Source organism: Equus przewalskii, chromosome 26 (assembly GCF_037783145.1).
Source record: "Equus przewalskii isolate Varuska chromosome 26, EquPr2, whole genome shotgun sequence".
Taxonomy (NCBI): Eukaryota; Metazoa; Chordata; class Mammalia; order Perissodactyla; family Equidae; genus Equus; species Equus przewalskii.
In genome coordinates, this window is record NC_091856.1 from 2,823,378 (window position 1) to 2,837,598 (window position 14,221).

The 14,221-nt window shown below is 43.9% G+C and overlaps 1 protein-coding gene across 10 annotated transcripts in view; it reads left to right on the forward strand.

Moving 5' to 3' along the window:
* FRMPD1 (FERM and PDZ domain containing 1) overlaps positions 1–14,221 on the forward strand; it is a 145,062-nt gene that overhangs the window by 108,392 nt on the left and 22,449 nt on the right. For all 10 annotated transcript variants that reach the window (XM_070595219.1, XM_070595225.1, XM_070595217.1 and 7 more), the window contains exons 5-7: positions 263–308; positions 6,744–6,851; positions 10,082–10,177. In XM_070595219.1, the coding sequence (XP_070451320.1) occupies positions 263–308; positions 6,744–6,851; positions 10,082–10,177 (250 nt within the window). The remainder of the gene's footprint in view (positions 1–262; positions 309–6,743; positions 6,852–10,081; positions 10,178–14,221) is intronic.

Sequence of the window (14,221 nt, forward strand, 5' to 3'; positions counted from 1 at the left end):
AGTGACTTAATTTAGTGGCTGTTGGTATAGACTAGACGGTAGAGGCAGTTATCTGAAGATTGCTCAAGGTAGAAGCAGCACTCGGGGACAGCTGAAGTTCCCTTGCAGATCACTGCTCTCTTCAACGTCCTTCTCAGTTTTGCTGAGCCAAAGAAGCTGAGGGGAAAGAGGCTGCTTTGTAATCCTGCCAGTCTTTTTGACCCTGACACACGTGTATCAACCAGAATGACAAAATGTTTTTGTCTTTATTCTTTTCTTTCAGGGAAGCTGGAGATTCTCTTTCAATCACAGTTGTTCGCTGCACGTCGGTAAATCTCTTTCTATGTCCTATGTGTTAGTTTCACCTTTCTTGGCTCCAAGACCCTGTACCCTCAGTGGGATATGCCTCAGAGAACAACCAGGAAAGGCAAAGGGCAGAGGAGACAGCTGCCAGGCAGTGGGTGGCCAGTCAGTCAACGTTGCCTGAAGGCTGCCTATGTGCTAGTGTTGTAGAGGAAACAGATATGGGTCCAGGCTTCAGGAACTCATGGTCCAGCCAAGGAGACAGACCTATGATTATGCAGAGTGGGACGATAAAAAGGGCGCCAAAGTGACAGTGTCAAGACAGGTTTGAATGGTATGACTTTGGGCAAGTCATTTAGTTTCAGCTTTGACTTTCGTAAGACAGTGATGATGACAATGATGGTCTTGTCTATCTAATGGGTTGTTATGAGGACCCAACGAGGTGTTGGATGTGAAAGTGTTTTATCTACTCTGAGGTTCACCACAAGGCACAATGTGGCATAGATGATGCACAGGGAGGAAATGGCACTCCTAAACCACAGGCCAAGGAGCCCTGCATAGGTGATACGGGGAAAAGTATGCAATCAAGTTATAAGAGAGGGCTACAAAGGAGGAAAAGTGGACACGAAATTCTCATTTTGAGAGACTTGAATATGTACCTCTTAGCCTTGGCCACAAAAAGACAATAATAGAGGCATAGAGAATTTTAATAATGAACTTCACAATCTAATCTAATTGACCACATGCCAGGCTACCAAGAAAACTCAGTAAATACCCCAAATACGCAACTGTATAGGTCTCTTTTCCAGAATATTATAAAAATAGAAATTGATAAGTATCAAAAGCTTAATTACAACTATCCAGCCATTTGGAAATAAAAATGCAATCTCCTAAGTAAAGAAAGAGTCAACTCGAAAAGCAAACTACCATTAGAAACTAATACTAATGTAAATATTAAAATAATTTAATATATAATATAAATATGATTTAATAATATAATATAAATATTTATATAAAAATAATATAATAATATTAACATAAATATTTATTAACATAAATATTAAAATAAATAATATAAAATAATTTTAAAAATTAGAACTACTTGTTAAATCTTATTATGTGAAGCTGAAGCTCTACTCAAGAGTAAAATTCGTAGCCTTAAGTGATTTTATTATTTAATAAGGGAATAGGTCAGAGAAATATTCAGTGCAAAAAATTGGAAGAAAAGACTACTAAAACAAACATAAAGCAGAATAAAGAAAATAATAAAAATTAAAATCTAAATGATGCTTTGGAAAACAGAAAAAATTGTAAAGTTGATAAATATATCCAAAAGCTAGTAGTATAAGGGGAAAAAAAGAAAATAGGAAAACCTTATGGAAAAGAAAAGTGTATGCTCCATGTGAAGGAAGCTGGAATATTACTGAAGGATGTAAAAAATTTTTCTTAATGTAAAAGGAAATACATACCATGTTCTTTGGTCAGGAAACTGTTAATCCATTAGTTATTCTTGTATTAATGTATATGCTTAATGCAAATTTAAACTCCCTATGGGACTTTTATTTGGATTTTGATAAAGTATTTCAAGATTAGACTTATCAAGAAAATCTTTTTTAAAAAAAATAACAAGGACGGCCTTGATGTGCCAAATTTTAATACTAGTAAAGCTGCAATAATTAAAACAGTAGGATATTGATGAAATGTTGGCCATATCAATGTAATCAAATGAAAAGTCTAAGAATAGATATTAGTATAAGAATTTAGTATGTGATAAATAAGGCATCTCAATTCAGAGGGAGAAAAGATGATTATTCAAGAAATTGTACTGGGACATTTCTTTAAGTATTTGGAAAGAATGAAGTTTCATCTCACACTATTTGATGTTAAAAAATTATATATAAAAACCCATAAAAATGTAGATAATATGGATGGGGTGTCTCTGGGCATAGGTTGCAGAAAGAGCTCCTAGGCCTAGAAGGAGTGGGAGGGAGCACAGCGGAATGACTAGCTGTTTGATTATGTGGAAAAATAAAATCTCTGTGGTCCAAAAACTCTATAACATTAAGAAGCAAAGAAGTTGTTATCTCTCCTAATTTGACAAGTGTTATCTTTTGTTTTTATTTCGTGGAAATAGAATAGGAAAAAAACCACCAAAATAGGACTAAGAAGTTTGCCATAAATATGACAGACCAAGTGTTTTATGCACAAATAAATGGAGATTCGTCTATTCTAAGTGGACTTTGTCTATGAACTAATGTAAAACTAATAAATAAAAAATAGTATACTGACAGCTAATCACTATCAATACACATGCAGGTGTTAAGAGATTCTTTTTATTTAGCTGATTATCGTCTCAGTGGAGAACTTCTTTATCTTAACTAGGTGGTTTTATTCCTACTCTATTTCCAAGAAATGAAAGCAAAAGACAGCACTTGTTAAGTAAGGAGAGAGGGAAACAGCATATAGCTGCATCCTTCAAAAATGGAACAGTGTAGGGAGAGGAAAATGAACATGTTCCAGTACCACTCCTGAGATTCCCACGAGGTTCCCAGGAAGAGGAGAATGTGAATGCCGTGCTCTGGATCCTGCAGAGAAAACCAGCGTTAGCCCAGCTGATGGCCCCAGTGCCTTGGAGAGATGCTCTGAATATCATCTGGCTGACTTGGGCCTCTCACCAGAAGTCATGTGATCATAAGACAAATGATCCTATGTGTCTGGCTTCAGCAAGGATGCTCATCTTTGTCAGTGGATTCTTAGAGTTCTTAAGTGACTTGAAATGGACTAGGAATTATAAAATCCAAAGTTGAAATATTAATTGCTGCTTCTCTAGGACGTAGAATTTTATGGTAAAAAAGTATGTTTTGATTTAATTGTGTCAGTCTGTATTTATATTAATTATTTATGATATATTTCTTATAATATTAATACGTATATTTAATGTCTTATTTAATTTTCACTGAAAGAAAATCCTGCAAGGTAGATACCTTCATTATCCCCCTTTTACAGGTGAGGACCCTGTGGCCTCACTCGCCCGTGGTCTCACATGCAAAAATAGGCGGAGCTGGGTTGTTTTCCAGGTAGTTAGACTCTGGTACCCACGCTCATTAGCTTTATGCAATTTTACCTCCTTAACCCTGCTTTCTTCAAAAAATGGCATTGGCTAATCTAGGGCAGGGGGGATGGGCGATTGCAAAGATATAGAAATGTTTTCCAACTTGTCCCTTTCAGTGGGCTTTTAAGCATTAAGTCTTAATTCAGTAAAAACATGCACAGAGATCATTTTTATCAGCTCAGGTCTGCCACTCTCTGACAAATTAATTTAGAACCCAGGGAGAGCTTAGACGTCCTAGAATAATGGGTAGCTCTTATCCTCTACATTGTTTCTTTTTCATATTAGATAGCCCAACTGAGTGGTTTACAATATGTTTTAGATGCCAAAGTACACAGGTAGCAGAGCTGACATTCAGGTGTAAAAGTGTAGGGGCCACGGTGGGGCCTGTGCATTGGGCGTTCCCATGACAGAGAGCGTATTCTTTCTCAAAGCAGCTGGTTTCAAGGGTTCCAGATGTGAGAGAGGCCCTTCTTCTCTGTAACCCCACTGCCTAGTTGTAGTGCAGAACAAGTCTCTCTTGTATGAAATAGCTCTTCAAAGATTTGGAAGTGTGGCCTTCTCTCCAGGCTAAACGCTGTTCCATCAACTCTTTATCCTAAGATGTGTTTCTCTGAATTCTCACTTCTCTGATAGCTTTCTGGACAGATTCCAGTTTCACGGTGACCCTCCCACATGGTGGCACCCAGACAGGAATACAGTTCCACCTATGGTCAACCGGTGTGAGTCCCACAGGGTGTGGAGGGTGCACTTGCAACATGCACCGAGAACGCTAGTGAAGCCCAAGACTGGTTGACATTTTAGCAGGCCCAACCACGCTTTTGGCTTGGGTGAAACTTGAGGTTGACTAAAAAGTGAGCTGGTTTTCAAATGAATAGTTGCCATGCTAGCCCCCCACCCCCCCATGCCATGCTTCTGCAGTTGATTTTTTTTTTTATCCTCAGTGCCATGCTTCACATTAATTCCTGTCAAATCACGTTGCTTTGGCCCAGCGTTCTGGCTTGCTGAGATTTTACAGTCAGGGAATTGTGGGCCGAAAGGCATATCTGCATAGTCATCAGCTGTAGTCATTCTTCTTTCCTTTCAGGGAACCACCTCTTCCCAAGTCCCCCCACTACCTCCATTACCCAGCCCGTTGATGTTCTTTAGCCTGATTTAGCTCTGGGCCTAACTCTTCCAGAATCGCTCTCCCTAGGGTGAGAGACGATAGTGGTTACTTCCGCACATTCCTGTTCTCTCTGTGTCTCTCCTCTGTTCTGCCCCTGATTTCTCGTTCTTTGAGTCTTTAGGGTGCTAGTGGTTGTACCTGTTGCTTTGACCCCTCACTTCAGTTCTGCGGCCCTGCCGCTCTACACCCTCATGTTTGTTCTTAGTGATTTCCTGGCCTCTGACCCATGGCTGCCCCTGGTCCTCAAGTTTTCTGTACCCCTGTTTTAGATTCCCCATTCCTTTCTCTTTCCTCCAACATTTCTGCTGCCTGAGGTCTGATGACATGTTATAGCTCCATGTCATTCACAGGTTTGGTAAGTCTACTTTCTCTGACTTCATCCAAGGCTTTGCTAAACATCACTGATGGGGACTGAGCTGAAGGGAGCCTGAGTTGCTTAGTTAGAAATCAGGTACAATTTTGAGTATGGCTTGACTAGTTTTGAATCCACCTAATGGCTCTGCCTCTGGCCTTCTCCACGGGGGGATTATAGGAGACGTTATCAAATACTTTGCAAGAATGAAGGAATACTACTATGTCCGCAGGACCCTGGCCTACCAATCTGGAATCCTATCTTCAAAAGAAAAATGAACTTGGTTTGCTCTGACTTGTTCTTGGTAACTCCATATTGGTTATCAGTGATCAATGTCTAAAAGTTCTCTGACCATTTCTTGTCTTGGATTTTGCCAAGAATTAATGACAAGCTTACCAATATGTGTTTTCCTGAAATCTTCCATATTCATTTTCTGGGAAACTTGATACTTAACCATCTTCAGTCTCCTAATATTTCTTCCATTCTCTGTTCTGTGGTTAATGCCAACTTTTACATATAATAGGCCCATCAGCCTCCTAGTTCACTGCTAAAGAATCTTGAACTTATTCAAAGCAGTCTGATAGTCTCATCACTAATTCTGGCTTGTAACTTTCTCCTTCACTTATTCTTTCTATCTCTTCTGGTTGGAAAACAATTTTGCTTGAAGAAGAAAGCAAATTGAGATTAATTTCTCAGTTGAGGGATTACCACACAGGTTATCACTTCTCTGGGAACATTGCTGTTTTCCTCTCTCCTTCTACTAAATATTTTGTTTTTTTAAAAGCAAACTGTATATGTGAGATATTGAATCAGTCATGAATCCTGTCACACAAAGGTTCTGGTTACCTATAAGATCACATTTATCTTCTTGCATTAAAATGACAGGGTCACTTGTTCACTTCATGTACTCTATGGCATTGGTTTGTTGATATCTGAGTCTCTGAGCATTGTTTCCAGCAGCTTCCCTGACTACTGTGACATATCTCTTCCCTCAGCTACGCAGAACATGGCCCAGAAGCTCCCTCTTGGGACTCTTATACATGTAAACATTCTAGAGGCTTGCCTAAAGACTGTCCAAACCAAGAAACATAGGATGCTGGGCTGGGAAAAAGCATATCAGGATTTCATCCAGGAAGATCACATCCTGTTGGTCTAGATCATGCAAGTTGCTGTTATTGTGTCATAATTTAGCCTGATACAGTGTAGGCCAAGGCCTTTACTAATTACTCATAACAATCTGTGATGACTCTTTTTGCCTCTGGGGAAAAAGGGTACTACCCAAAAGATGAGAAGAGCAAAGAAGGGCCACGAATAAATCACGGGGGTCAGAGCTTCAGGGAGCGCTGGAAGCATTCCGGTCCAACTCCCATGTTGTGCACATGGGAAGACTTAAGGCCAAAGAGGGGCAATGACTTGGCCAAAGTCACACAGTTATTTTGTGTTGTTTTACAAACAGACACACACACAAAACTGGTTTTCTTCCATAAGAATTCATGTTTGAGGTAGTTCTCACAACAGTTGAGTAGCAGAACTTGGGTTAGAATTCGGGTCTCTTTGTTCGCAGGCCGGTTCTCTTCGTGTTCATCAAATCACAACCATTTTGCCACCATATTGAATCTTTGACTCTTCTCAGACACATAAGAACATTGTCTGGGTTGGGACCCCTAGATTTTGTGGAAAGAGATCTTTAATGAGATGTTGTCCTTCTCTGTGAGTTTTAATTGAATCCTCAACAGCTGTCAGATGTTTGCTCTTATTTTTAGGAAAGGAGAAGATGTACATGGCTCTTATCAAAGTCTTGTTATAAAATGTGTCATGTTATTGTTTTTCAGGGAGTCCCCAAGTCATCCTTCCTGACTGAGGAGAAGAGAGCCAGGCTCAAGACCAACCCTGTGAAGGTGCACTTTGCTGAGGAAGTGCTCGTCAGTGGACACAGCCAGGTGTGTCACTAGTCAGGGATTGAAATTACTCTTCACGAAGCTCAAGAGCTGCCTGCTGGCACATGACTCCCTGAGACTCTGGAATCCACCGCATAGAGAGGATGCAGAGGGGGTGCAGTAGATTTGCTAAAGGCTCTGTGTACCCTCAATAAGGCGCCTGCAAACCAAAGGCAGGGAGAACCACTGGGGCTGGGGAGAGAAGCACAGGGTGCAGCTCTCTGTTCTTCTGGGGCTCCCTTCTCCTGCCCATGAGACTTCAACAGATTGCGGTTGTGAAGCTTCAAACTTACTATTCCCTCTGAAGGGATGTATGTTAGTAGTGATGGTAGTGACAGGGATTGCTTTTTTTTTTTTAAGAGCCATTGAAGCTCTATTACGTGAACCTAAGCTTTTTGGGTAAATAATCCTTAGTCATCACAACACCCTGCAAGAGAGGTATTTTAACAAAAGATGAAGCGGAGGCTCAGAGAGGTTAGGATAATGCCTGAGCACAGGTCTGTGTGACTTCAGTTCTTTTGTTTTCCACTATGACATACTGTCTAGTCTTTTTTGATAGGAGCATACCCAGGTTTGGGGGTTCAGAAGATAAATTTATAAAGGGAAAATGTTGGCTAGAATTCGATGTTTTAATGTGGACTGTTGGATAAAAGGCTCATTTGTTCATAATTTACTCATTCTCCCCTCTCCCGCAGTCATCTGTAACTATGCCATTCTGAGTTCAGCCATCAATTTTAGATTTTAGATTTTGAAACTTTCAACTGAGAGCTTGTCCTTATCTGGTCTTCCTACTGTCTTAGAGACCAGTGAATGGGGAGTCATGCCCATTTAACAAAGGGTCCAGGGGATCTGGTTTACCTCTGCAGAGCCCTTATTTTCTGTTTGTCCTGCCACTTAACAGACCACAGCTTCAGTTAGACCCGAGAGTGAAAGATGGGTCTGTTCAGGCCGAGGCCGGTGGGGGCCCAGCGCACTGAGAGCTGTAGCCGGCGAGATTGGAGTCTCTCTGTGCTCATGTTTGTAAAAATGGATTGAACTTCTTTAGCAAATCAAATTTAGACTCAACATGTGTTTTTAAGAGTAGTACACAGGAATGAGAAGTAGAGGCTAGACTCAGCTAATAGCACAAGTAGAGAATGAGGGCTCTGTGATGTGAGCCAGATCACTGGACCCTGTGTTAAAATGGCCATGACCCACCCTCGCTTCCATTTTCTAGTGTCTATGCTGAGAAGACCAGTAAGATGAACTACAAAAACTAGTTGAGAGTGTTGGTGGAGGTGGGGAGTTAGAGGAACAGGGTTCTCTGGGGAAACTGCAGGTCAGGACAGCAGGTCTGCGGACCAGCCACGTGAGGCAGAGACAGCAAAACCAGGGAGAGTGCCTCATGACCGACCTTCATCCTTTCAGGTGTTTAAAAAATGATAAAATTGGTTGTTAACCTTTCCCTCTTGAAACATAATAAGACCCTAGAAGAATCTGAAATGGTAAACCAACATTTGAAACATGCCTAACTTTGCTAACGGTTAAAGAAATGCAAAAGAAAACATTAAGAAGGGACACTTTGTACTTAGTAAATAAGCACGACTAAAGAAAAAATGTAAGCCCTGCTGCTGAGACAGCAGCTGCACTCATGTACTAATTGGTGGCTTTGTCAATTGGTTTAATTTTGGGGGGTGGAAAAGAACAAAACTTAATGAATGCCGTAAAAAGTGGCCCAAGGATCACATTCCTATTAATTCAGTCTATGAAATAACTTACATGCAAAAATCCACATATTTAAAGATATCCGTAGAACTAATACTTAAAATAGCAACAAAAATTGGAAAAATGCTAAATGTCTATGAATGGTTAAATCAATTCCTATATTTCAACTCAATGGAATATTATAAGTCCATTAATATTATAAACATTAAACCCACATGAAAAAGTATATATGAGATATGTGTTGGGTAAAAACTGAGTATAGAATAGTGTATGTTCTATCATTGCAGCTCTCTAAAAACTATTCACAGGTGTAGATAAAAATTGGAAGAGCCTTGGAGAAAAGCAAATGGTGGTAGTTATGTGATGTTGTTATGGATGTATTTTTTGTTAATCACAAATAATAAAGGACTAAGGAAAAAATTTCACACTTGGGAAATCCAAAGATTAAGATTTCTAAACACCTGAAACCAGAGAAGTGAGGTGACAGCAAAGTGAGCAGTTTGAAATCCCTCACCCCTGCTTGAAGGTGAAATGGCACTGGGATATGAACATACTCCTCTTTCCTCTATAAAGATACAGCAGTTTTAAAAAAAAAAGTTATAGAGAGTGATGAGTGTGAATCTTGCTTGAAAGATACAATTGCTCTGATATTTAGAAGATGCAAGATTCTCATTTGAAAAAGGCTGTCAAGTTTTTGGGGAAAAAATAAGCTTCTTTCCCTAGGTGGGCTTGTACCCAAACTCTTCTCAGAGATTAGTGCTGGGAGCAGTTCTAGCTCAAATCTGGGGAACTCGAGAGCCTCTCACTGGGTCTGGAGGACACCCGCTCAAGGGCCCTCTTTATTTGCAGCTAAATACTCAGAGGTCACTTTTTATGAGAGCTGGCCCTGGGGGGATTCCCAAACCCAAAGGGAATCGTTCTCCTGACCTACTCCTCCCCAGGAATTTGGGCTGGCATGGAGTCACCAAACACAGACCAGTCCTGTGCCTCCTTCCCCAAAAGTCCTCCAACAGTGGCAGTGTCCCCTAGGAGATGGTGCACGTGTGGGGCGGTGGTTGGATGAGTGGAGTGGAGAGCAGCCCTCTGCCTTTGGTGGTGCTTCCCTATAGGAATGTAACAGTAAAATGGACAGAGGGGCCTTCGGAAGCTTCTCCCCTGCATTCCACCCCAATGCCACAAGGCACGGTCTGAGGATCTCAGGCCCATTTGGGACAATGTGCATGCTTGTCACCTGACTTGCCAAATTGCATCCCATAAGGGTGGCAACCAGCAGTGAAGTGTCAGCTGATGGTCGTGAGTGCTCAGTATGCTCATAGCAGGGCTTGCTCTTCTCCACTGTCTAGTGGCTGTCCCTTGAACAAAGCGTGCCTGTCTCTGTGTGGCATGCCTCGTCCATCAGAGAAATCTCCCAGTGCCAAGGAGGTTAGGGAGGATCCTGCTCCCACACCAAGCAGGGCCAGGGACACTGAGGATTTGTCACACCCAGGGACAGGGAGGGCCAGTTTCAACACCACTCTTGTGTTTTCCAGGGTAATTCTCTTCTGTGTATGCCCAACGTGCTCAAGCTGTACTTGGAGAATGGACAGACCAAAGCTTTCAAGTTCGAGGCAAACACAACGGTGAAGGTATTGAGAGTAAACTTGAATCTCTTTCCCAGTGAGAATTTGCTGGTGCCCAGGACCCCAGGCATCTTGCCCTACAGCTGCTTTGGTGGTCTCACAGCCACCATGGTCTGAGCACCTGCAATACGCCAAGCACTGTGTTATCGCATTTAGTTGCACAACCACCAAGCAAAGTGGTATCTTTATCACCATCTTGCAGGGAAGGAAACCAGGGCTCAGAGGGATGTAGTACCCAAGGTCTTAGTACAACTCGTAAGCCATCACCCTTAACCACCGGGCTTCCCTATGTATGTGACTCCAAAGATTAGAACAGCGAAAATCCCAGGCATGGTGTCAGGGCAGGCCCAGGCCCCTGCATCTTCTGTTCTGGGTTAAAGTCAGTTCAACTTCTGTTTAACTAGTTCCTCCATACGAGATGCTCCAGGGGTGGGGATGCATAGAGCTAGGTAAAGGGTGCTCCCTGTCTTCCCGGAGCTTGCAGTCTAGTTCAGGGGATGGCCATTCAAGGAGCTCCCAACAGTCCAGGGCAGAATGCAGTAAGGCTGTGAAGAGAGGGACAAGGAAGTGCTCTGCCTGTAAGGGGAAGAGCAACATCTGTCTGTCCTGTTGGGACCTCAGAGAGGCTTTGGGAAGAAGCTGGACCTGAGCTGAGTTTTGAAGGGCAACTAAGAATTCGACCAGGCTGGGTGGGGACAGCTCTGTGGGGGGTTGGAGGTGCACATCAGCTGAGGGAGTCACAAGACCTCATGCAGAGCCAGGAGGTGGGCACTGTCCAGGAAATAGTAAACTGTCAGTGGACTGGAGCCCCGGCCACTTTCTTGTGGGAGGAGCAGGAGACGGCACAGGCTGGCTGGGGAGACCCTCAAATGACAGGCAACAAGGTTTGGATTTTATCCGGCGACAGTAAGGGATGGCGCTGCAGTTTCTGAATGCAGGAGTGAATAGTGTCGGAGGGAGGCTCTGGGGAAGGAGCAAATGCAGGAGTCGTTCAAACAGTGAACACTGTGGAAGACTACACCCTGGGCCCAGCTCTCCTGGTACCAGGGGAGAGCAGGTTCTGGTGGCTGGTGAGCTCTAGGAAATGGACAGTGGCCAAGACACACACACACAAGCACACACACACCTATGCACATGCACTTGTGTACTCACATCCACGCACACACAATGCACGCACACATACATGCACGTAGCCAGTGTTCCTCTCCAGCACCTTCCTTTGGCAGGTCCCGGAGCTGCTCCACATAATCTATCCCCTCCTTACCTCAGCGTGACTCAGGGGAAGCTGGAGAGGGCCTCTTTGACCCTGGAAGCCTAAGCCCACAGGAGGAGGGGCAGAGAGGTACGGACATGTTCCGTGTTCACACACGTCTGGCACTCTCCGAGCAGTACCTTGGGTACTATCTCATTTAATGCCCCTGGTAATCCTGTGACATGATGAGTGTTACCCTACTTTGCAGTTGAGAACACAGGCCCGAGAGATCCAAAACCTGTCAAGGTCTGCTAGCTCATAACTGGCTTCAAAACTTGGTCTGTTCTGAGCCCTGCGCTGGCGTCTGCCATGCTGCCATGCTGCGTAAAAGGGAGGTTTTGCAGGTGAATTAGACGAAGTTTCTACTTCTGTCATCCTTGATCCAAGTGCACTGGAATGGAAGGGAGGATTTATTTAAAGCGAGTCCCCCTTCGGTGGCCAAAGACACTTTGAGGTGATTTACGATAAAAGCACACACCACAGGGAATTAAACCAAGATGGATAGCTGGAGCTGGGGAAATGAGCAAGGACTTCACTGGTGTAACACTGGTTCATCTTACTTATCTGTAGCAGTCAAATTTTTAAAAGCAAATCTTTCAGCTCTTTATGACAGAGAATAAGGCATAAAAACAAATCCTATGGGCAAAAAAGGGAAAAAAATCACTGAGTTCATCAGTGACAGCTCCTCCCCGCTCCCCTGCCAAGAGCAGCAAAGTTCTCATATTAGAAAACCCTCTTTCTCTAAATCAAGGAAAATAGTATGTCATTCAACCCAGCGAACGTTTACTGACACTGTGTGTGTGCCGGCAAAGCTGTTGGTGATACAGAAATAAATGACCCAGGATCACACCCAAAGGGAGCCTGGAGTCTTGGTGTGGGGCTGGGTGAGGAGGCGAGACCCTGGGAGAACTCCCTGTGAAACGGTGAAGGCACAGTGTGCTCAGGATCGTGAATGCAGGACGTGAAAATCGTGTGGTGTCAGCTCGGGGGAGAGAGAGCTTCCAGCCAGGCAGCAAGGAAAGGCCCTGGGGAGTGGTGGCCTATGAGGCAGATGTGGAGAGATGGATGGGAATGGGCCAAGAGAAGTGTGTGAAGACAGCATCCCAGGCATGGGGAACGGCACCAACAAAGACCCAGCGATGGGAAAGTTTGACAACTGTATGGGCTTGTGAGCAGAGTATTGGAAGCAGCAGCAGAATATAAAGTGGGTGAAGTTGATTGGCACCTGATACTTGAGAGCCTTGAATGTCAAGCTGAGGAGTTTGGATTTTGGCTGGTGGGCCATGGGGAACAACTGAATGTTCTTGAGCAAGGGAGAACAGAACCAGTCCAAGGCTTAGATAAGTTCCTCTAGATCAGGGGTCAGCAAACTTTTTCTGTAAGGAGCCAGATGGTAATTATGTTAGGTTTCGCAGGCCGTGTCTGTTACTCAACTCTGCCATTGAAGTGAATGGGCGAGGCTGTGTTCCCATGTAGCTTTAATTACAAAACCAGCAGGGGGCTGGATTTGGCCCAGCGGCTATGGTGTGCCCCACCCTGCTGTAGAGGCAAGGTGGAGGTCAGGTGGGTAGCAGGGGATCCTCAGGACACCACTCTACAAAGCCAGGAGGAATGCATGAGCTCAAACCAAAGTGGACATGGGAGGCTAGAGAGAGGACAGTTAAGAGACAGGCTCTGCGCCATGGCCAGAGCATAGTAGGCAGTGAGTGAATGTTGAGTTCCAGAAGCAGAGAGACTCTCGGGACTTAGTCACTGGTTGGTTATGGAGGGTGATATTCAGAATTGGGCATCGTGAGGAATAGGGAGCACCGAATGGTTTGGTGCTTACTGAATCGGAGGTTCTAGCAGGACATCTATGAGTCTACGATGAGGATTCCTCAGGTGAGAGTTGATGGGGCATCACTGAGTGTCAAGATTTGGGGATATCATGGAGCACAAGATGGACAAGGTTCATGCTCTCGGGGGGGTTACTGTCTAGCGGGGGAAAGACGATAAGCAAGAAAACAAACATCAGCAGCTGGCATGCATTGACCACTTGCCGTCCGCCAGGCACTGCGCTCAATGCCTTGTGGGGGAAATTGCTTTAAGGCACACAGCAACCTTGTGAGATGGGTGCTGATGTTATTCCCAGTTTACAGATGAAAGCACAGAGGCATAAAGAGAATAAGCAGTCTACCCGGGGACGCACAGCCAATAAGTGGTAGTTTGGGTCTAGAACCCATTCCCCTAACTTTACTATATGGTCTCTTACTAAAGAACATAGCTGTTATTGAAAAAACTAACATTAAATAGTGATGAGGGAAACAAACAGGGCCCTGGGACAGAGAATGACAGGGGCAATCATATTTAGATACATTTAGACCAGAGAAAGCCTCTCTGAAGAGAAAGAAATAGCCTTGTGAAGAGTAATGGGAAAAGTATGCCAGGCAGAGGGAACAGCATGTGTGAATGCCCCGAGACAGCTAGGCCTTATGATGACAAAGGGCCGCAGTAGCAAACGAGGGGAATGTGGCATGGCAACTCTAATGGCGCAGCATTAATTATCACTCCATCCTATCAGCCACTCTAAGTAGGCATCACTAGCCTCCATTTCACAGGAAGAAACTGAGGTTCAGAAACGTCAGGTCGATTTCCCACCAGGAAGTCCCAGCGGGTGGTAGTGGGATTCTGTCTGATGAGTGGTTGAAGATGCAGACCCCAGAGAGAGGACGGATCGAGAAACCCTGAAGAGAGGCAGAGGCCCCGCTGGCTGGCTTCAGCCTTCTAAGTAAATCAAGAAAGGATGGCTGTATGGGTGG